The sequence below is a fragment of the Manis javanica genome, chromosome 4, assembly GCF_040802235.1.
Source record: "Manis javanica isolate MJ-LG chromosome 4, MJ_LKY, whole genome shotgun sequence".
In the NCBI taxonomy this organism is placed as follows: domain Eukaryota; kingdom Metazoa; phylum Chordata; class Mammalia; order Pholidota; family Manidae; genus Manis; species Manis javanica.
Window position 1 is genome coordinate 164266195 of NC_133159.1, and position 24240 is coordinate 164290434.

The following is a 24240-nucleotide window of genomic DNA, read 5'->3' on the forward strand; positions in this document are numbered from 1 at the left end:
GACATGCTTTAAATATCTTTTGGTGAGAACCTCTACTATGTAACCACTACAAAGACAAAATAAATGTGGAAAATCATTATGAATTCTGATTGTGATAAGCATTAACTAATGATGGTTATGAGGGTAGTCAACGTACGAGCCACTCTGTAAATGATGTTCATTAGCTGTTTTGAAGATACAGCAAAGTATAAAATTTTACTTAGATTCACAAGAAAGGATAAATATTAGCTTTGCTTCTGTGTTTTGTTCAGGACAACTTGTATGAATGGAGTTGAATAGGAATCAGAGACACCACTAGGTAAGGTTTAGCTTCTGGTTTGGACACAGATTACTTCTGTGAGTGAATTTCACTTGACTTCAGGAGAGTTATTCAGGTAAGTGTTACCTGATAGTTTTATAGTTAAATTGTCAGAGATCGAAAAAGAGGGTAAAGGAGATACCGTGGAACCGGGCTTCATTGGATGTAAACACAAGTTTACAATGTGCAGACATGTACAGATTAACTGAGGTACTACTGTGGGTGACAACATATATAGGGGGTCATTTTGGTTTTTTGTTTATTAAGATTCATGTGATTATACTTCACGTATTTATTACAAGTTATAAAATTAGAAAATTCCTTGGAATTGTTAACTCTGGTTGATTTTGGTAGAGGGGGCTGGACCAGGTGGCCTAAAGAACAAGGAGAGGGAAACCTTTAAGTTTATAATACATACACTTTGGCATCTTTTGAATTTTGTATCATATAAATAAATTTCTCTATCAAAGCAAATACAAAATTTAAAGTCCTTTGATATGATATATCACCAACACTTGTCTTTCCTTATTTGTCTACAAGAGAGCATGTAGTACCTTCCTTCACTCTGATGTACTAATTAAAAAAATACACTCCAACTACACATGCCCTGGTCTTACCTATGTTACCAAACACAGAAAGAATGGGAGTAACAGTGTGATAATTCCACTATTCCTCTAAAGATGAGTATTGACAATGAAGGGAGAGGGGGTAAAAAGGCGTTTTTCATTCACTGGTTTCTGTACTAATTAAGAACTTACCGCCTCTTTTGGATACAAATCACATTCAGAGGAAATAAGATTCCAAAACTATAAAACTTGGAACAACAGAGAGAAGCCAGCAGGTTAGGATGTTGATATGTAGATTGCAGTATCAACACTGGACATTTGGGTACACTTAAAATGAGAATTTCGAATCTTATTTATGACACTTTCTACAGTTAAAAAGTTCTGGCCATTTTTTTTGGTACTCTGCTGAGAAATACACAAGCTGAAGTCTGCAGCTATAGACCCTCTACACCAATACTAACCAAACATGCTTAAAATGAAAAGAAAAAAGCTTATTCAATTTCTTTATGACAGACATCTGGCTTAGACTTTTACTGTTTACATGTGCCTTTTATGTGTTCTCCTTTGCCAAGAAGCTTAGGCTAAAGGTACCTTCAGACTCTTAGGCTGCTGTCGAGCCTGCATGACGTGCTTCCGCCTTAGTTCTCGCTCTCTCCGCTTATTACGCTCCAGCTGGTCAGTGAGCTCGGCTTGATGCTGCAGTCTCATCAACTCACAGCGCATCTTCTGCACTGTGTTGAGGTGGCGGAACTCCAGTTCTTGCGTGGATTTATGCTGTCGCAGTAACATTGCATGCTCTAAGTCCTTTTGAGCCTGCCTTTTATTTAATTCCTAATCCATAAAAAAAGACAAAGGCATAATTTGATGATGTACAATGCCAGGAGAAAAAAAATCCTAAGAAACAGAATAACCAGGATATAGATGTAATTCTCTGATTCAGTAATGGCTGCACAGTAAATATTAGAGTTTTATTACTGGAACTGTAGAAAATGGGCAATTAGTAGCACAATTGCCTTATCTGTTCATTTACTATTTATACTACTTTTAGCAATAAGCTTAAGACATATCACATCTGTCCCAAGAGACTTAATGTCCTTTCTACTCTCTTTCCGTCATTTATGTTTCCTAATTTTGTATCTGAACAGGATTTCTAAGTCATCCTTTGACTTTCTTCAGAGTATACATTCAATTCTACTACATGCAGTGTACCCAGTATAGTGCAGGGGTTAGGAACACAAGACTCTAGGGCTAGGCTGCCTGCTTTCGAAATCCTGGCTCTGCTACTGACAAGCAGTGAGTCCTTGGGTTAATTACTTAAACTCTCTGTGCTTCCATTTCATTACTTCTCAAATGGAGACCATAACACAGCTGTTTCATAAAATTAACGTGAGGGTGAAATGAGTTCATACGTGGAAAGCTGTCAGAATACCTGCCTCATGATCAATAAATGTTACTACAATTTTTTTCAGTTTAAAAGATCAAATGTACAACACACACACATACACTCACACACTCTCTCTCTTTTACTATGTAGAAGGAAGTCAGACGTGCCCCCTTTGCCTCCGCTGCCCCTTCTCCAGGGGCCAACATTTGGTGCATATGTTTCCCAACCTTCCCCACGCTTATCGTGACACAACCATTACACAAAAACATACAGTTTTAAAATTGAATAACAATATATATTATAGGCATATAATATGCTTGCTTTACCTAAAAATATAATGGACAAATACAGATTTTTAAAGAAATTTTTATTGGAAGCTTCTGCTTTCTGATGCCATAGTTTTTCTACTTTTTGCTTTATGACAAATTTTCAATAAACATCTACACATGATACACCATATAATTATGTTACTATTTCTTTAGGATAGAATTCTAGAAGCGGATTCGATGGGTAGAAGATACATGCAAATTAAATTGTTAAAGCTGCTGAATTATGCTCCAAAATGGCAGTATCAATTTATATTCTTACCAACATTGACCACTTTCCATGCCACTACTAGGACTCATCAATTTTTTAGACCGATCTTATCTAATTGATGCAATTGTCTTAACTTGAATTTCTTTATTAGTGAATTTGAATAATTATGTTATACTTGAAGTTTATTTTAGGCCACTCTTGAAAATAAATTGATCTATGCTCATAGGTATACCTGATAATGAGTACCGTTGTTTTCATTGGCATAAGTTTCTACATATTCCCAATGAATAATTTAATGTTTATAAAATTATGTTAAATGGTAGTATATACCTCATGGCACCCATTTTGGATGAAAAGGCATAAGTTATCCAATTAATTTTCTCATATTAAAAATTAACAGTTCTTTCATTCGTGGATTTAATATTCATTAAATATTTACTTAATACATATTTATTGAATACCTATTATGGGCCAGCCACTAGCTACAAGGCCTGGATATACCTAGCCACTGGATATAAAAGCCCTGAACAGAACCTGGGACTTGATCTAATTTCCATTCTACTTGGGGAGAGAGAGATCCCCATAAAAAGTGTGTGCACGTATGTGTGTATGTGTGTGTGTGGTGTGTGTGTGTGAGAGAGAGAGAGAGGAGTGCAAGAATATTTAAAGAAGGGAGGAGGATTTGGAGATCAGAATTGAGGAGATATGAAGTGAGGGAGAAGGTGAATCGTGTGGGTTGGGTTTCCAGGGAAGAAGGACTTAGGCAAAGGCAAGCAGAGGTGCTCTAAGGCCCTGAGGGTGGGATGTGACTGACATATTTTCAGGAAGATTCTGATTTCACACCATTTAAACATACCTCCTTGAGAAGGTCCTGCTCCAAGTTATGGCTCCCAAGTAGCAACTTTCTTTTTAAGCGACGGCATTGCAGCTCTAGGTACCGTTTCTGATGTTGAAGAAGATTGGTCTTCTCCTCTTCTTGGAAATGCTGTATGTTCTGTTTCTGGCTTGAAAGCCATTCCTGTTTTTCTTTTCTTGGGGTGCTCTTGTTTTCATTCAGCTCCTGGCAAGATAAAAAACAACTGAGTTCAAAATACATAAAAATTAACTACATGAATATACTATTTGGTAGCTGGTAATCTTCAGTAAAAATACTTAATTTGTGCCCTCTCTCATGGGCAGGCAGGGCAATGACCTTAAAGGAGGTAGGTAGTATTTTTCTGTTTCTGGAGTTATCCATGAAGTAGGACAGAAAAGAGAAAAAATACACTAGAAAACATGCATATTTTTAGCTTTGCACAGCTATATTTAGGATGGCTCGTAGCTTTGAAAGCACGCAATGATTGGTGAATGGAGTAAAACATCTTTGTTTGAAATCCTCCCAAAAGGGGGAAGAAGACAGTGCTTTCAAGTAAAAATCACACATGAATTAAAATTAAGGTTAAAATATAGTTATGTCTCACTTCTTGGCTTTCAACAATTGAAATACTAAGTTTTTGGCAAAGTTAAGGATGGGCTCAGTATAAAAGACCAGAAATTAAATGGAAAATCAACAAAACCACAGGAAAATAGAGACCGTTTAGAATAGATTTAGTCTTCAGCACTGTAACCACTGAACAAGGCAAGACCAATGTTTTTCTACAGCATTTTAAACATCATCTCACAAACTACCTAAAAAATTTATTTATACTGGATAGGATGAGAATACTGACAATACATTCAATGATGCAAACCCAAGGATGCTAATCAATACTAGTATATTTCAACCTACAATGCATCAACCTTGCAGAGAATATAAATCAGCCATCTTTCCTAGGTCTAAGATGATTTTTTAGAGACTGTTAACCTTATGGTTCTTCATCTGTTGTTCAAGAAAGAAACCGATGATTCATTACTTTCATTGATAAGATATTCAAACACATAAAAATAAAAAGCACATAAGCTTGTAGTTCTCAACTTAAGGATGTCAATGAGAAGACAGGGATAATACAGGCATATACAGAAAGAATCACTTGCCTATGTTTTTCAAAATCTTTGGCCAAGGAAATTTCCCACCCACTAAGACTATAGTAGGTCCCTTCCTCTATACTGATAATAATCATTCTAAATGAACACACACACACACACACACACACACACACACACACACACACACACACACGCAGACACAAAACTACCTTCTAAAAGAAAACGAGCTTATTAGTTAGACTATGAATTATATGCTTAAAGGATTATCTAAACCAACACATTCATTTATAAAACTAAAACCTGATTTCACTAGGAAACAACTATAGAACTGCATTTTGTTGGATATTTATTTACAGTTGGGAATCCTGTTTACCATCTTTTCAAATCCCATGTTCTGGTATTGAGTTTAGCTTTTAGATTACAGTAATGGGAATACATAGCAGGTTACACTCTTTAAAGTTGGAAAAATTTTATCAATGAACCTCACTCGGCAGGGTATATATAGCAAGGCTTTGTGCCACCAATATCCTTAATAAGACTTATATATCTAATTATAGGTCAAATTCCTATACACAAGAAAGCACTGTACCAAAGAGATTATGGTTATTTTATCAAGATTAATTTATCTGCATGCAAATAATTAATTACATGGACTAAAAATTTCAGTCCATCAGTCTGTAAAAGAGGGTGTAAACTGGGGAAGTCTCGGTGGGTGGGGAATTTCCTTGGCAAAAGATTTTGAAAAACATAGCCAAATGATTCTTTGTGTATACGCCTGTATTATCTCTGTCTTCTCATTGACATCCTTCAGTTGAGAACTGCAAGTTTATGTGCTTTTTATATTTATGTGTTTGAGTATCTTATCCACAAAAGTAATAAAGAATTGGTTTGTTTCTTGAATAACAGGTGAAGAACCGTAAGGTCAATAGTCTCTGAAAAATCATCTTATACCTATGAAAGATGGATGATTTATATTCTCTGCAATATAATAAAGATACTATAGTTGACACAAATCATTTTCCTGTCCTGACCACTATCCTGAATAATAATCCCCTTTCAGAAATTGCCTTAGGACAACATGGCTTTCCTCACAGTTAGACTAGATCTGCGATAAAAATAAGTTCAAGAAAGCAGCACATAAAGGGCAAACACACATGAAATCCTGTAGCCATAAAGACATAATTAGCATGCTTTCCTAGTAAAGAAAATGGGATGAGAAGAAATGTCTCTTATCCTTATTCTGTGTTAAAATCAGAATAAGAACAAATTATTGTAATCTGAGCCCAAAGTAAGAAGGTATGACTTACTTTTAAAGGAAGAGATGTATGGCTCTTTTTCATAGCTAAAATATTTTTATTTCTAGTGACTCAGTTTCTTAAGTGCTTAGGAAAGCTACTATAAATAAAAGCTTTATAAAATAATTCACATTTTAAAGAGATCACTCTTTGTAGATCCCACTCAACTGAGGATCTCAGCCATTGAAAAGTAATAGGTTATAATCAATGTCCTCACTTAAACTGGTATATTGTTAGTGGCCACAAACAAAAGAAAATTTTATCTTAATGGTTCTACGAGTAGATCAATATTGGATATAATCAGTAAGCAGGCAAGTGGCTTGAAAATTTTTATAAAGTAAATACCTCCTTAAGTTGTTCCTTTCGAAGTTTGTATTCTCTCTTCTGGGACTTCAAAAGGCTATTCAGTTCTTTCTTCTGCTCAGCCTGAATACGTTGTTGAAATTTGTTCTCCTCACTGGACATCAGTTCAGCCTATAGGAAAATTTTTAAATGGATCAAATTAGCTAAGCAGATAAGCTTCAAAGCAGCAGTTTAATACACATTAGCAAAGATATTTCCTCCCACCTAAGAATATAAAATCAGTATAATCATTACCAAAACAAGAATATCCAATAAATTATTAACAAATATTACTCAGCATCCTTATGATTTGAATTTCAGAGAACCACTAAAATGGAACTCATCTTTAAAATGCTGATCTTTTACAGGGTCAGTGTTTTCACCGTTCCCCCCCATTTAACTAGAGTATGCTGCCCGACCCCCCTCACTAATAAAACAAAACAAATGTAATTAAGTTATGACCTTTTATCTAGCTTGACTTGTGTATTAACTACTAAAAGCATACTGCTGACTGGCAGCCTTACCAACAACATGAACAGATATTCACACATATTCTGTATGTTGTATAAATTATATACTGTATTCTTACAATAAAGAAAGCTAGAAAAAAGAAAATGATCTTTTAAACTGTCTCCCAAAACATTTTCCAAGACCTTTATTGAAAAAAATATGTGTATAAATGGGCCTGTGCAGTTCAAACCTGTTATTCAAGGGTGAACTATACATATTCATTGTAGAACATTTAGGAAATACAGAAAAACACAAAGAAGAAAAATCTTGCATGATTTTACCACACAGAGATAACCAATATAAACATTTTGGTGCATACCCTTCCTAATTTTTTCTAGGCATGTATAGATATTGATATAAATATATAAAACAAATCTAAGATCATATTGTACATCCTGTTTCATGAATTCCTTTCCTAAAAATGTTAGTATCTACCTGTTTACAAAGTATTCAAGAAAGTACAACATCAAACAGGATTCTAAATATTTCTATATTCTTTTGCCAAATTATTTCAAAATCAAATATTCATTTACACCAGAAATTATTTTGCTAAATTCTCTATTACTGTGAGACGGTGATTCTTCTTTTTTTGCAGACATATTTGAAGATATGGTGTAAATTTATTGAGAAGTTTACATTTTACTTGACAACTGTGATTATCAAAATAAATTGAAACTAAAGGGACACCAAGGAAATTAGAAACCAGTTTTCACAAAAGACTCCTAAAAAAATGCACCTTTATCATACAGTAGAATGATACTTATTTGTAGTAAACAAATGGGCTAAATGTGAATCTGAAACCCTCTTAATTTCTCTTAATTTAACATTCTCTGTATATTACAGTACTCTTCAATTCTTCTGATATAAAAATGCTACTATAAATTTAAGGTTTCCAAAAAGTACATAGAGAATGATAAATTTTTTTTAGAACCTGAATCACCTACTAACTGATTTATCAAACTCCTCAGATAGCCAAAGTACCCAAGGCCTAGAACAGAATACTTAACGACTTTTTTTTTCATTAAGGTATCTTTGATATACACTTATGATGGTTTCACATGAAAAATAATGTGGTTACTACATTCATCCACATATATCATCGAGTTCCCCCCATACACCATTGCAGTCACTGCCCATCGGTGTTGTAAGATGCCACAGTCACTACATGTCTTTTCTGTGCTACACTGTCTTCCCCATGATCCCCCCAACACCATGTGTACTGATCGTAATAGCCCTCAATGCCCTTCCATCTCCCTCCCCAACTGCCCTCCGGCACCCCTTCCCTTTGGTAACTGCTAGTTCCTTCTTGGAGTCTGTGAGTCTGCTGCTTTGTTCCTTCAGTTTTGCTTCGTTGTTATACTCCACAAATAAGGGAAATCATTTGGTACTTGTCTTTCTCTCCCTAACTTATTTCACTGAGCATAATACCGTCTAGCTACATCCATGTTGCTGCAAATGGTAGGATTTGTTCCTTTCTTATGGCTAAAAAGTATTCCATTGTGCATATGTACCACTTCTTCTTTATCCATCCAACTACTGATGGACACTTAGGTTGCTTCCATATCTTGCCTATTGTAAATAGTGCTGTGATAAACATAAGGGTGCATGTGTCTTCTTCAATCTGACAACTTTTTTCTCTGGGTAAATTCCTAGGAGTGGAATTCACGGGCCAAATGGAATCTCTATTTTTAGTTTTTTGAGGAACCTCCATATTGCTATCCACAATGGTTGAACTAGTTTACATTCCCACCAGCAGTGTAGGAGGGATCCCCTTCCTCTGCATTCTAGCCACCATTGTTGTTCCTAGTCTTTTCGATGTTGGCCATGCTAAATGGTATGAGGTGATATCTCATTGTGCTTTTAATTTGCATTTCCCTGGTAATTAGTGATATGGAGCATCTTTTCAAGTGCCTCTTGGCCATGTGAATTTCTTCTTTGGAGAAGCATCTGTTCATATCCTGTGACCATTTTTTAATTGGGTTATTTGCTTTTTGGGTGTTGAGGTATGTGAACGCTTTACATATTTTGGATGTTAATCACTTGTCGGATATGTTGTTTACAAATATATTCTCCCATACTGTAGGATGCCTTTTTGTTCTGCTGATGGTGTCCTTTGCTGTACAGAAGCTTGATGTAGTCCCATTTGTTCATTTTTGCTTTTGTTTCCCTTGCCCAAGGAGATGCGTCCAGGAAAAAGTTGCTCATGTTTATATTCAAGAGATTTTGCATATGTTGTCTTCTAAGAGTTTTATGGTTTCATGACTTACATTCAGGTCTTTGATCCATTTAGAATTTACTTATGTGTATGGGTTTAGACAATAATCCAGTTTCATTCTCTTGCATGTAGCTGTCCAGTTTTGCCAACACCAGTTGTTGAAGACACTGTCATTTCCCCATTGTATGTCCATGGCTCCATTATGGTATATTAATTAACCACATTTGCTTGGGTTTATATCTGGGATCCCTAGCCTGTTCCATTGGTCTTTGGGTCTATTCTTGTGCCAGTACCAAATTGACTTTGCAGTAGAGGTTGAAGTTGGGGAGCATAATCCGCCCCCAGCTTTATTCTTCCTTCTCATGATTGCTTTGGCTATTTGGGGTCTTCCGTGGTTCCATATGAATTTTAGAACTATTTGATCTAGTTCACTGAAAAATGCTATTGGCATTTTGATAGGGATTGCACTGAATCGGTAGATTGCTTCAAGCAGGGTGGCCATTTTGACAATATTAATTCTTCCTATCCATGAGCAAAGGGATGTTATTTCCATTTATCGCTATCTTCTTTTTATTGAATGTCTTGTAGTTTTCAGGGTATAGGTCTTTCACTTCCTTCATTAGGTTTATCCCTAGGTATTTTATTCTTTTTGATGCAATTGTGAATGGAATTGTTTTCCTGATTTCTCTTTCTGCTAGTTCATCATTAGTGTATAGGAATGCAAGAGATTTCTGTGTATTAATTTTGTATCCTGCCACTTTGCTGAATTCAGTTCTAAGTACTAGTAGTTTAGGGGTGGATTCTTTAAGGTTTCTTATGTATAATATCATGTCATCCGCAAACAGTGACAGTTTAACTGCTTCTTTACCAATCTGGATGCCTCTTATTTCTTTGTGTTGTCTGATTGCTGTGGCGAGGACCACCAGTACTATGTTGAATAAAAGTGGAAAGAGTGGGAATCCTTCTCTTGTTCCCGACTTAGAGGAATAGCTTTCAGCTTCTCACTGTTCAGTATGATGTTGGCTTTGGGTTTGTCATATGAGGCCTTTACTATGTTGAGGTACTTGCCCTCTATACTCATTTTCTGGAGATTTTTTACCATGAATGGATGTTGAACTTTGTCGATTGCTTTTTCAGCTTCTATGGAGATGATCATGTGCTTTTTCTCCTTATTTTAGTTAATGTGGTGGATGATGCTGATGGATTTTCAACTGTTGTACCATCCTTGCATCTCTGGAATAAATCGTACTTGATCATGATAGACTATCTGTTTGATATATTTTTCACTATGATTTTGTTGAGTGTTTTTGTGTCTATGTTCACCAGGGATATTGGTCTATAATTTTCTTTTTTTGTGGTGTATTTGCCTAATTTTGGAATTAGAGTGATGCTGGCCTCATAGAATGAGGGTGGAAGTATTCCCTCCTTGTCTACTTTTTGGAAAGCTTTAAGGAGGATGGGCATTAGATTTTCACTAAATGTCTGATAAAATTCAGCAGTGAAGGCATCTGCTCCAAGAGTTTTATTTTTAGGTAGATTTTTATTACCAATTCAGTTTTGCTGCAGGTAATTGATCTGTTCAGGTTTTCTGTTCCTTTCTCGGTCTGCCAAGGAAGGTTGTACTTTTCTTGAAAGTTGTTCATTCCTTCTGGGTTATCAAGTTTCTACGCATACAATTTTTCACCATATTCTCTAATAATTCTTTGTATTTCTGTAGTGCCCATAGTGATTTTTCCTTTCTCATTTCTAGACACTCTTTTTTTCTTGATAAGTCTGGCTAGGGGTTTTTCTATTCTGCTTATTTTCTCAAGGAACCAGCTCCTGCTTTCATTGATTCTATTGTTTTATTCTTCTCAATTTCATTTAAGCCTGCTCTAATCTTTATTATGTCCCTCTTCTACTGACTTTGGGCCTCATTTGTTCTGCTTCTTCTAGTTTTGTTAATTGTGAGTTTAGACTGTTCATATCGGGTTTTTCTTCTTTCCTGAGGCAGGCCTCTATTGCAATATACTTCCCTCTTAGCGCAGCCCTAGCTGCATCCCACAGATTTTGCATTGCTTGATCTGTTTATATTTGGTCATTGATTCATTGATTATTTAGGAGCATGTTGTTAAGCCTCCATGGGTTTGTGGGTCTTTTCATTTTCTTTGAGTAATTTATTTCTAGTTTCATACCTTTGTGGTCTGAGAAGCTGGTTGGTTCAATTTCAATATTTTTGTATTTACTGACATTCTTTTTTGTAGTCTAGTATATAATCGATTCTTGAAAATGTTCCATGTGCACCTGAGAAGAATGTGTATCCTGTGGCTTTTGGGTGGAGCATTCTGTAGATATGTTAGGTCCATCTGTTCTAATGTGTTGTTCAGTGCCTCTGTTTCCTTACTTATTTTTGGTCTGGTTGATCTGTACTTTGGAGTGAGTGGTGTGTTGAATTCTCCTAAAATGAATGCATTGCATTCTATTTCCTCTTTTAATACTGTTAGTATCTGTTTCAGATATGTAGGTATTCCTGTGTTGGGTGCATAGATACTTATAATGGTTATATCCTCTTGTTGGACTGATCCCTTTATCATTATGTAATGTCCTTCTTTGTCTCTTGTGGCTTTCTTTGTTTTGAAGTCTACTTTGTCTGATACAAGTACTTTAACTCCTGCTTTTTTCTCCCTATTGTTTTCATGAAATATCTTTTTCCATCCCTTCACTTTTAGTCTGTGTATGTCTTTGGGGTTGAGGTGAGTCTCTTTTAGGTGGCATATAGATGGGACTTGCTTTTTTATCCCTCATATTGACTCTGTGTCTTCTGATTGGTGCATTCACTCCATTTACATTTTGGGTGATTATCAAATAGGTATGTACTTATTGCCATTTCAGGCTTTAGACTCGTGGTTACCAACGGTTCAAGGAAAACTTCCTTACTATCTAAGAGTCTAGGCTCACTTAGTGTGCTATTACAAATACAATCTAAAGGTTCTTTTTTTTTCTCCTCCTTTTTCTTCCTCCTCCATTGTTTATATATTAAGTATCATATTCTGTACTCTTTGTCTATCCCTTAACCTACTTTGGGATAGTTGATTTAATTTTGCATTTGCTTAGTAATTAATTGTTCTGCTTTCTTTAATGTGGTTTTATTACCTCTGGTGACAGCTATTTAGCCTTAGGAACACTTCCATCTATAGCAGTCCATCCAAGATACACTGCAGAGACAGTTTGTGGGGGGTAAATACTCTCAGCTTTTGCTTATCTGGAAATTGTTTGATACCCTCCTTCAATGTTAAATGATAATCTTGCCAGATAGAGTATTCTTGCTTCTGCTTCATTGCATTACATATATCATGCCACTCCCTTCTGACCTGTAAGGTTTCTGCTGAGAAGTCTGATGACAGCCTGATGGGTTTTCCTCTGTATGTGATCCTTTCTCTCTCTCTGGCTTCTTTTAATACTCTGTCCTTACCCTTGATCTTTGCCATTTTAATTATTATATGTTTTGGTGTTGTCTATCTTGTCTCCCTTGTGTTGAGAGATCTGTGCCCCTCCATGGCCTGAGAGACTATCTCCTTCCCCAGATTGGGGAAGTTTTCAGCAATTACCTCCTCAAAGACACTTTCCCTTTTCCTCTCTCTTCTTCTTCTGATACCCCTATAACACGAATATTGTTCTGGTTGGATTGGTCACACAGTTCTCTCAATATTCTTTCATTCCTAGAGATCTTTTTTTCTGTGCCTCAGCTTCTTTGCATTCCTCTTCTTCAATTTTTTTCATTTACCATCTCCTCGACCATATCTAATCTGCTTTTAAATCCCCACATTGTATTCCATAATGAATGTATCTCTATTCTGGATTTGTTCCTGCATTCTTGAGTATTTTTCTGTACCTGCATGGATGTGTTTATGATTTTTTAAATCTCTTTTAGGAAGATTGATGAGTTCATTGTCACTTGACCTCTTTTCTGGTGTTTTGGGGATTTTGGTTTCAACCAGGTTCCTTTGACATTTCATCTTTGTATGTGGCACCATCTAGGACCCTGAAGGTGTACTCCCTGCAATTACTTAGCCCATGGAGCCATGTCAGGGGTCTCAGAGGAGCGGCGCTGGTGACTGGGGGTTGGGAAGAGCTGTTTCCTGCTTCCCAGATACTGTACGTCTCTACACAGCCAGACTAGTCAACCAAACACACAGGTGTAACCCTCTATGCTTTGCATTTGTAACTGCTGTAGGCAGGACCTCCCTCTGGCTGGACTGATGCCAGGGCAGGGGCAGATGGTTTGTAAGCCAGTGCCAGCCTGCCAGAAGGTGCAGCAGGCTGCATATCATGGAGGAAGGCCTCGGAGCTGTATAGCCACCCAGGGGGATGGAGTGCCTGAAGTTCCTGAAAAGTTCCCAACCTGCTGGGCAGAGTGCACCTGAACAGTTTTGTCTACCTGTCCTTTTTCCTGAACAGCAAGCCCTGTGCAATATTTGCCCATTTAGTAGCCCTCTCACTGTTAGGAAGTCTCTCATACTGCCTGCCTTTCTTTTCTCCCAGAGCAGCTGGATGTGAATCCCTGTTTTCCACAACAGCTGGAATCTCAGTCTGTCCAAGTATTCTTCCTGTCTTAGCTTTCCAACCCCACTGATCTCCAGAGGACCATGTAATATAAGTTCTTGCTCCCACAGCAGATCTCCAGGGCTGGGTGTTCAGCAGTCCTAGGCCTCCACCCTGTCTCCACTCCATTTCTCTTCCTTCTGCCAGTGAGCTGGGGTGGGAGAAGAGCATGGGCCCCCCAGATCATGGCTTTGGTATGTTACGTTTTTTGAGGTCTGTTCTTTTCTCCAGGTGTAAGAAGTCTGGTGCTGCCTTCTTTCCTGTTGATCTTTTAGGGTTAGTTGTATTAACAATATTTTCATATTATATGTGGTTTTGGGAGGAGGCCTCTGTCTCACCTCTCACGTCGTCATCTTTAATCTGATCTACCTGACTTTAATCGCTGTTACATGATAAAACTATCAAGTTATCAGGACATAATTCCGTACCTACTGGTTCCCGACCCAGCACTTGATATTTAACCTATTATGTACATATTTTTCCCTTTCCCCATTTGATTTGCTTGGTTCTGGGGAACAGATACCCTAACATCAAAATGCCATCTTGGTTAATTTTGAAATAGCCACAAGTTAGAATAAATACATTAGTAATACCGGTCAACTACCTCTTTTTCCACAGCAGCCTGATGTTTCTTGATCAGTTTCTTCATTTTTGCAGCAAAGTTGTTACGCTGCATTTCAAGATCTTTCTCTAACCTGAGATGATGCTTATCCATCTCAGCCTTCAGCTTATCTTTCAGAGACATCAGCTGTTTCTGATGCTCAAGTTTTCTGAGCTCATGTTCTTCCATTTCCCTTGTAACCTACAACAATGGAGAGGAAAGAATGAAATAAAGCAAAACCTTTTTCTTTCAAAACCATCTTAGACCAGTCTACTATCAACTAAGTAGGTAATTCATGTAGGAGATCCCAGTCAACAGCTTCTAATAAAATTTCATCTGAAAAAGCAGACAAGCTAGCTGGTTCTAAAATTTAAATGGGAATGTAAAGCACCTAGAATAGCCAAAATTTTGAGGGGATATGAAAAGTTGGTAGATTTAAATTCAGTAATCAAAACAGTGCAGTATTGGTATGAGGACAGGCTGAAGAGAGCAAAGGAACACACTGAAATCTGGAAACAGACCCACATATATTCAGTCAATTGATTTACTACCAAAAAGTCAAGTTAATTCAAAGAGGAAAGGAAAGTGTTTTTAACAAATCCTGCTGTAACACCTGGTTCTCTGTATTCTAAATAAATAAATGCTTAATCATGCTATACACAGAAATTAACTTGACAAGAGTCACTTGACATAAACCTAAAATCCAGAATCAGAGAGCAGGAGAAAACACAGAATATTATCATGACCTTGGGGTCAGCAAATGTTTCTTGGGTAGGACACAAAAAACACTGATTATAATGAAAAAAATGTACAAACTGGATTCTCAAACAGAGGCAAAATTCAGATAATGTAAGATTAACCATTTAAAGTGAACAATTCAGTAGCATTTAGTATATTCATGATGTTCTGCAACCACTGCCCCATTGTAAAGAAAAAAATGTACAAACTGGATTCTCAGAGACAAAATTTATATAATGTAGGATTAATCATTTAAAGTAAACAATTCAATAGTATTTAGTATATTCATGATGTTCTGCAAGACTGCCCGTATCTAGTTACAAAACATATATAATACTTCAGAAGAAAACCCTGTATGTTTTAAGCAGTTGCTCCCCCATCTCCCCTTCTGGTAACCACCAATCTATTTTCTGTCTATGGATTTATCTATTTTGGATGTTTCATATAATATGTGACCTGCTGTATCTGGCTTCTTTCACCTAGCATGTTTCCAAGGTTCATCCATATTGTACAGGATGCAACAGTACTTCGTTTCTTTTTATAGTGAATAATATTCCACTGTATGTCCATACCCTCATTTGTTTATACATTTATTTGTTGCTGGACCTGTGTGTTGTTTCCACCTTTTGGATATTGTGAATACTGCTCTTGTGAACATTTGTGTATATGCATTTGTTTAAGTACCTGCTTTCAATTGTTTTGGGTATATATCTAGGAGTAGAATTGCTGAATCATGGGGAAATGCTATGTTAAACTTTTTGAGAAATCATCAACTGTTTACCACAGCAGCTGACATTTTACATTCTTACCAGCAATATATAGCAGGAGTTCCAATTTCTCCACGTGCTCTCTAGTTGTTATTTTCCATCTTTGTTTTTGTTTTTCTCTCTTAATAGCTAACCACCTAACAAAACAGCAGCAGACTCACACAGTCCAAGAAGGGACTAGCAGTTACCAAAGGGAAAGGGGTGGGAAGGGTGGGTGGGAAGGCAGGGAGAAAAGGATTAAGGGCCTTTATGATTAGTACACATAGTGTAGAGGGGGGAGATGGGGAAGGCAGTAATAGCACAGAGAAGACAAGCAGTGATTCTATAGCATCTTATTACGTTGATGGAGAGTGACTTCAATGGGGTGTTAGGTGGGAACTCAATAATATGGGTGAATGTAGTAACCAGTGTTGCTCATGTGAAACCTTCATATGATTGTATATCAATGATACCTTAACAACAACAACAAAATAGCTGGCCATCCTAGTGGCTGTAAGGTGGTACTCATTATAGTTTTAATTTGCGTTTCTCTAATGACTAATTATATTGAGTATATTTTCATGTGCTGTTGGCCATTTGTATACATTCTTTGGATAAATGTCTTTTCAAGTCTTTAACACATTTTTAAAAATTGAGGTATAGTTTATATATTAATTTGAATAGTTTTTTGGTGGAGTCTTTAGGGCTTTTTTTATGTAGCATCGGGTCATCTCCAAACAATGACTGTTTCACTTCTTCCTCACCAGAGTGGGTGCCTTTTATATTTGTCTTGCCTGATAATGTAGCTAGGACTTCCAATACTCTGTTGAATAAAAGTGTTGTGAGTAGGCATCCTTGTCTTATTCCTGATTTTAGAGGAAAAGTTCTTAGCTTTTTCATGGCCTTCACTCATTTTTAATGGGTTGTTTGAATTGGATTTTAAAACTAAAAATTTTAATTTATCACAGATGGAGAAAAAATATTTGCAGGACATATCAGAGAAAAAATACCTGTATGTTTCTTATGAAAGTCAAACATACATATGCCCTATGACTCAGCCATTTTATCCTATGTATTTGTCACAGAAATTAAAACATCATGTTCAAAGACATGTACATGTTTGTAGCATCTTACTATGCTGATGGACAGTGACTGTTCTGGGGTATGTGGTGGGGACTTGGTAATAGGGGGAGTCTAGTAACTGTAGTGTTGCTCATGTGATTGTACATTAATGACACCAAGATCATAAAATAAATAAATAAATAAAAGTATTTATTTCATCTTCCACTTGCCCCTCAGAAACCTCTAATCTACTTTCTGTGAATTCGCCTATTTTAGATATTTCGTATAAGTGGAACTCTAATAATATTTTTCCTTTTGTGTCTGGCTTATATCACTTAGCATTTTTTCAAGGTTCGCTCACATTGTAGCATATATCCGAACGCCGTTCCTTTTCACAGCTGAGTAATATTCCATTGTAGATATATTATATATATATATATATATATATATATATATATATATATATATACACACACACACACCACACACACTATGGTTTGTTTATCCATTCATGTGTTAATGAACACTTGGGTTGTTTCCATCTTTTAGCTATTGTGCCTAGTAACTTTTGGTAATACTGAAAGCAGTGAAGTTAAAAAGGAAGCATTCCTATCAATTGTGAAAACGAGTTACCTGACCTTCCAATGTTTTCAAGAAAATTTAAAATCTTACACATGAAAGTGTAGCAAACATCCACATTTCCTAAACTGAGAAGTTGTAATTTCTACAATTACACCCAGTTTTATTTAAAAAATGTAAACATTATGGAAAACACAAAAATCACTTTCCATTATCACCCACCTTAAACCTTTCTCCACGTCCCAAAGGCAACCATTATCATTAATATCATGTTGAATAGTTACTATTTTTAAATACCTTCGTTTTCATCTAAGTAACTTCAATTAATACATTATATGGTATTTATTGATTTAATTATTCTAAGATTTAAAAAATATTCTTTTTGCATTCTCAAAACACGTTTCCTAAATGCAGACATTAAACTGGGAATTAAAAAGCCTTTTGCCATTTTAAAATAAGTTGCCTAAAATTATGTTCCAAACTTCTGATACATCAAAGGAAAAAAAACCCCAAACTCTTAAACAAACCAGACTAGGAAAATTAGTTACCAAAGTTGAATTTTTTTTCACTGAAATCCAAATACTTACAGATTCCGGATGGATGGCAGAATTATTAGACATGACTGTGTGGATTCCCTCCGTCACGTGTAGCTCACTCTTGTAGCTTTGACTCCTGGTCTTGTTGGACACACGGGGAACAGACTGATGATTTCCAATATTCACTGCTCCTGTCTGTCCAACACCGTGATCTTGGTCCTGAGGGAAAAGAGTATTAGATTCAAATATCTTTATCTCCTGAATTCTTGATTATTAGCATCTAGCACACCGCTTGGCACACACAGTCTTCAGAATGTTAGTGGTCTATTTTGAGAAATTCCTTGTATTTGCCAAGACCAGAAAGTTTATCAGTTGTTAGTTGACAGATTAAAAAAATGACCGACAGTAAATACCAAAAAGCCCAACCAACTAAGTGAAAAAGTTAATCAATTCAGAGTTATTTCCAAAGGGTAGTCTTTTCTCTAAAATTTTTGACATTATTTTGAAATCCATTTCTACTACACATCTCATGGGGTATACACAGAGATGCTGCTCATTTCTCAGTGATTCCAATGGTGAAACCAAACCCCAACCTTTTTTTTTTAATCCTATAAACATCCCTTTTAGTTATTTTTTATTGAAGCCTTTTATATTTCTTTTCTTCTCAGAATATAGTCTTTAGCCTAAACTTCTTCCACTAAGTAATTTAATATTAATTCCTACCTATTTTTATGTAAAATTAAAAATTGTATATATATTTAATCATAATTAGAAGACTGTTCTTCCCAAGAAACCCGGCAAACTTTGGATCTTTTCTTACATCCACAGCCTTAAACTGGGCACCAATATTACAGTCTTACCATACCGAAACTCTGTCAGATATGCAGAATAATAAATACAGACCCATAGTATATGGAGGATCTTTTTTTACATCCACAGCCTTAAAAAGTTGCTGTTATTCTAATGTTTAATGACATTAGAATTTTATTAATTTCACTTTACTAAAGTAATTCATATACCTAAAATAGCCCCAACTTTCTAGTGACTAGTGTTAGAACTAAAAAACAATATCAAAAATACCAAAACTGTATGTAAGAAAGTCTTCTATTTTATAGTTCATTAATTATGTAGTGTTATTAAAAAGAAAAGTAACTACTACTGTTTTAAGAATGCAGGGATCTTTCTCAATAGAAAGCAATAAAAAAGAATCAAAGCTTTGGCATTGAGACATGAGCAAAGAAGAAAACAGAAAATACTTAGACTAAAAAAGATAGCTCCACAAATCATAAGCTTTATATTTTCCTTTGAGGAAGTTTTGTAACATTTCTACTGCAAACTTGGAAACATGGTAACATGGAAACAACTTGGTCTCAAGAGTAATATATGAATCTGAACCCATATGCTTCTACAGTAAGTTAGTTAACCACTCTGAGCCTTACTTTACTCACCTATAAAATGAGTATTTTAGAACCATGTAGAGGAATGAATTCCTATACACAACTGAAAAGAATGAAGTGTTCTCAGTAACAGAATAAGAATCCTTGGTAATTTTTTCCCCCCAGGATAAATTTAACTAAGTCACATGTTTATTTCATTCATTCATTCATTCATTCATTCATTTATTTATAAAAAAGCAAGAAATTTCCAATTTAATAAACATGTATCAAACATTACACAAAAGGCACTGGGGGAGAGGTTTATACAATAAACAAGATAAGGAGAATGGTTGGTAATTCTAATGACTTCTCTGTGAGCACCGTCAACTTCCAAAACGCGTAATTTCAAATACTTCCAAAGCGTGTCCCATGCCATCAGACAATCAGGCAAAAAAGTGTTCAGTAGACCAGAATTTTGAGAGGGACTAGATTAAATAAAAGTTGAACAGGTTTCTCTAATAAAAGACTTCACACAGCTTTACTATGCTGATGTCCACTACCGAGAGTTTGGTTTAAAGAATGCAAAACCTTTTTCTCCACCTGGGACCTCAGAGAATCACTGTGAAGACACAATCTGGAAACCACTGATATAAAAGATTCTTGGCAAGAAAAGTTCCATAAGGAAAGAAGCCAATAAAGAGACCCCAATACTTGAGCCGTTTCTAAGTTATTACCTTTCCTTCCTGTGCTTCTACTGCCGGCCCTTTATGTGCCTCCTGGGAAAGGACCTTCTTGTTTCGATTGTGCAGATTGTCCAGCACTCTTTTTTTTTCTTCCTTTGCCCTTTGAAGGAGATCTATTAACACCGTTGTAGGGTGCTCCCGAAGCACAAAGGGGTCCTGGTTAAGAGTAGAAGGCAAAAGTCAGGTTGAGACCTATATATTTTTTCATTCAGAACAAATGAATCCCTTCTTGGACCCTAGAGTTACTATCCTAAATAATTATAGATAATGCATGTAATCTATGGTTATCTAATTCTGCTATGCTTTTTACTTCTTAGATTTATAAATTTTAATTTACATGTATACACTCTGTGCCTACATAACTTCCCCTGTACTTTTTATGAAAACTTTGAACATATGACACCTTTGTTGGCCAAATGAAAATGCAGAGTTGAAATAATCAGAGTCTAAGTAAACATTAAGAATTAAGTCCAATTAGAGCTCTAAGTAAATGCTTACAAATTCTTAGAACTGGTTTCATAGAGGAGACACTATCAGTTCTGAATTACATTAGATTTCAACAGGAATGTGTTTACTGATGGTGAATTACATAACATACTACTTGGGTATTATGGGCTCCTTTATGTTGCTTAAATGAAACTTCATAAAACACTAGCAGTTGATTAAAAGACGTTATGTATTAGTGATTTTTACCATTAATATTTAATAAAGCTTAACATTATCAAATACAGAAAAGTAGAAAGAACAATTCTACTATAAGATTATCATCATTACATTTGGTATTTTTTGGATATTTATGTCTTCTCAGAAATTTTCCAAGTATAGATTTTGTTTTGTAGTGAGCACACAGATTGCAGAAAGATGACTTGTGCGCTGGAGTTCATGAGATGATCTTGAATTCTTTTAAGACTTTTACCCCCTTTATTAGCTCAGATTTATTTCTTCTCTGAAGAATTGTAACTATATATTATTCTCTTTTTATTGCTGTAAGTATTATGTTATTTCAACTCATAATGCCTACAGACTATTTCCTCAAATGTTCATGCCAAAATTACATAACCATTATTTTAATTCTGATAATTATTTTCAATTTTTCATTCTGAGATAAATAGCTTCATACAGTAAGTCACTTTTTTCCATTTTATTCTTTTTCCTTATGACAGACTGCAACAGAAATGTGGTTAGGCCAAAGGGAAGGATGCACTTGACAGATTCTTCCTATCACTTTCAATAATGGCAATATACAAAATGGACCAGGTAAATGAATACATATGCAGGTTTGGCATCACCCAAGGTCAAGTATGCATTCCTGGTGGGCTGGGTTATTACCAAAAGAGCTTCTTTTGCCTTCATTAGGCAAATGTAAGAAGCCAGACACATTCTTCCTTTTCCTGAGCCTTAGCTTGGTATGTACCACTATTTATAATATTCGGTCATTTTTATCTGAAAATAATATATCTTGTAATTCTAAGTTATTTAATAGTTTTCTACAAATGGATCCTGCTTATTTTTCACTTACATAATTCATAGCTATACTAAACCTTTTGTTGCTATTGTGAATACCTAGTTTTTGGGCTTGAATTTGAGACTGTAAGTGTGCTTAGGGCCTAGAATTCCCTAAGTGTTACTGAAACTTTATACTGCTCTTCTACATACTGTAGTTGCAAATAACCCTACCTAATATGTACATGATCCTTGCAATATCCTTGTGTACTGAACTGCGTGTTGGTGAAAATAAACTGAACTTCTTTGAGATTCTAAAACGTGCATGCTGAAAGTATAATTTTCTAGTGAAAAATCCACAAAATTCCTTAGGGTCACAAAAAGATAGTCAACTGCTACTCACGAATGCCTTATCTAGATGTTTTAAGAACTATATTAAATTGAACAATACTATTATTGCTATTCATAAAATGTGAACCTCTAAATGAAAACATTTTTGAGAACAGAAAGCATATACTAAGAATTTATTTAAATTAGGTAACCAAACCTATTGAAAAATGAATAGAATTCACATTACTTTTAAAATACTTTCATTGCTAAGTTAGAAAAACATATTTCTCAAAAGGAAACAAAAATGTGATATTCATTTTTAACAGTTCTTTTGAAATCTCTTTTCTCCCACAGTATTTATATAAATGTATTACACATCATTTCTCTTCCTTTCATATTACTTTATATAGGACAGAAGGGTATATAAAGTATGGTAGATACAAAAATTAAATCCAAAGTTAAACTATGCTTTGCCACCTCTGAAATGACATTGTTCCATATGAGTTAAAATTTGTAGCTGTAACTCATGAATATATTCTTGCACATATAAAAATTAAGTCATTTAGTACTACTATATTGAATATTTAACTATATATTCTATTCAGACATGGTAAAAGCAGTTAATTTTGAAAAACAAAATGAAAAAACTTAGCAACTAAGAAAATTTCCAAGAAAGAATGGTATTATGAAATTAGTATTTTAGCAAAACCCAGTACAGCGTACTTAATACTGATTCGGAATCAAAGAAGAATAAAACACATTCTTTCAAATAATTTCTTAGGTGTACAAAACAGAGTATAACTGACCTTTAAAAGTTTCTTTGATGTAGGGCGATCTTTAGGGTTTTTCTGGAGGCAAGACTCTACAAAGTTGCGAAAAGAACTGGACCTATTGTAAAGGAAAGTATTAAGTGAACATATTGCTATTTCCTTTAAAAACACATCCACAAATCAAGGCATGTCCCTATGGGTGGGAGGGAGAATAGAAATCATAAAAAAAAGCAGACACAATACACTATATATTTCATCATGTAAGTCTATAAAAAGCTATGCAAAGCAACTAATGAATCTTTCCCATTTTCCAAAGATAGATGTGCACACATTATTTTAAAATCCTGCTCTCACATACTTAAATATCACAACTCATTCTACGTTGTGGTAAATTAGGGAAGTCAATCATTTTCCTTTTTGCATTCAAATCTAAGATAATATTCTTCTTAGTATTTTTTTTCTTTTCTCTAGCCACATCTCTTTCTTGCTTGACCCTTGGATCATCTTCCATATAGCATGTTTCAGAATATCATGTTATTTGTTTTGGAAAGAACATTTTTTATACCTAAGTATTTAGTGTCCTTGAGCAAATGGACAAAAGTTCCAGAAAACAGTAAAATTTTTTAAAAATTAGAATTCTGTAACCTACTATTATATAGTGTTACTGATGAGAGTTCAGTAAGGCAGTAAGTAAAAAATGTTCCACCAATGTTTGTCATCAATATTCAAATAAGATTTAATTCTTTTATACAAGAATTCTTTTTTGAATCCCTAAAGTATCAACCAGTGTAAAGACAGCCTGTGTTTAGTGTATTTATTATTCAGATGTACCATCATAAACTGTGCCAAGATTTCTTCGAAACATCTCTACAGAAGCAGCAAAGACCTGTGAACTTGCCTTAATAATGTAATGATAAAAAATAAATTATTGCTAATTTATGCATCTTGTGAATTTTAAAGTATTTGTTAAGTACAGTAGATAGTCTTCTCGAATTTTTCAAATGCTAGATACACCTGAAGACTTTCCCATTAAAATTTTCTATCACTGATAAAAATCCTTTCCTAAAATTGTCCATCTGTTCTCAATAAACTTCTTTACATGAATAACAGTATTATCAAAGAAGCACTAGGAGATGCAACATCAAAGCACATTCTGAATAATAAATAATAACAATTAGAATCATCCAAAAATTATGAATTATCTGGTAATTCTGATAAATTATCAAATCATTTTTACCTATGTTTTATACCATATCAATTATAAACCATTCCCCAATTAGATATCTATACAGGTTGTGGCAATCTATATATTGCAGTTTTAAAATATGAATGTTTAAATCATGCTATTTATTATATAATCAGGGTTCTATGTGTCGCTAAGGTACAAAAAGTATATTACTTTTTATACAAAAGCCATACTTTTTGCTCCCATGTAGCATCACCTATCTTTTATTTCTGAACTGAGTTATATATATGCTATGAAAAGTAGAGATAATAAAGGATAAACATGATGCAAGGATAAAATAAAGCTATTTTAATATTTCTTCAGGTTATATACACTTCACCTCATTGAAATGAAATCATTTTGATAACATTATGAAAAAGTATTTAAATTTTACCATG

The 24240-nt window shown here is 35.0% G+C and overlaps 1 protein-coding gene across 1 annotated transcript in view; it reads right to left on the reverse strand.

The window, feature by feature from the left end:
* The window catches only part of LOC140849251 (serine/threonine-protein kinase TAO1-like), a 212864-nt gene that overhangs the window by 44079 nt on the left and 144545 nt on the right, over nt 1-24240 (reverse strand). Inside the window, 7 exon segments of the mRNA XM_073236240.1 lie at nt 1456-1695; nt 3642-3845; nt 6391-6519; nt 14298-14495; nt 18007-18174; nt 20066-20230; nt 22654-22735. Coding sequence (XP_073092341.1) covers nt 1456-1695; nt 3642-3845; nt 6391-6519; nt 14298-14495; nt 18007-18174; nt 20066-20230; nt 22654-22735 — 1186 coding nt within the window.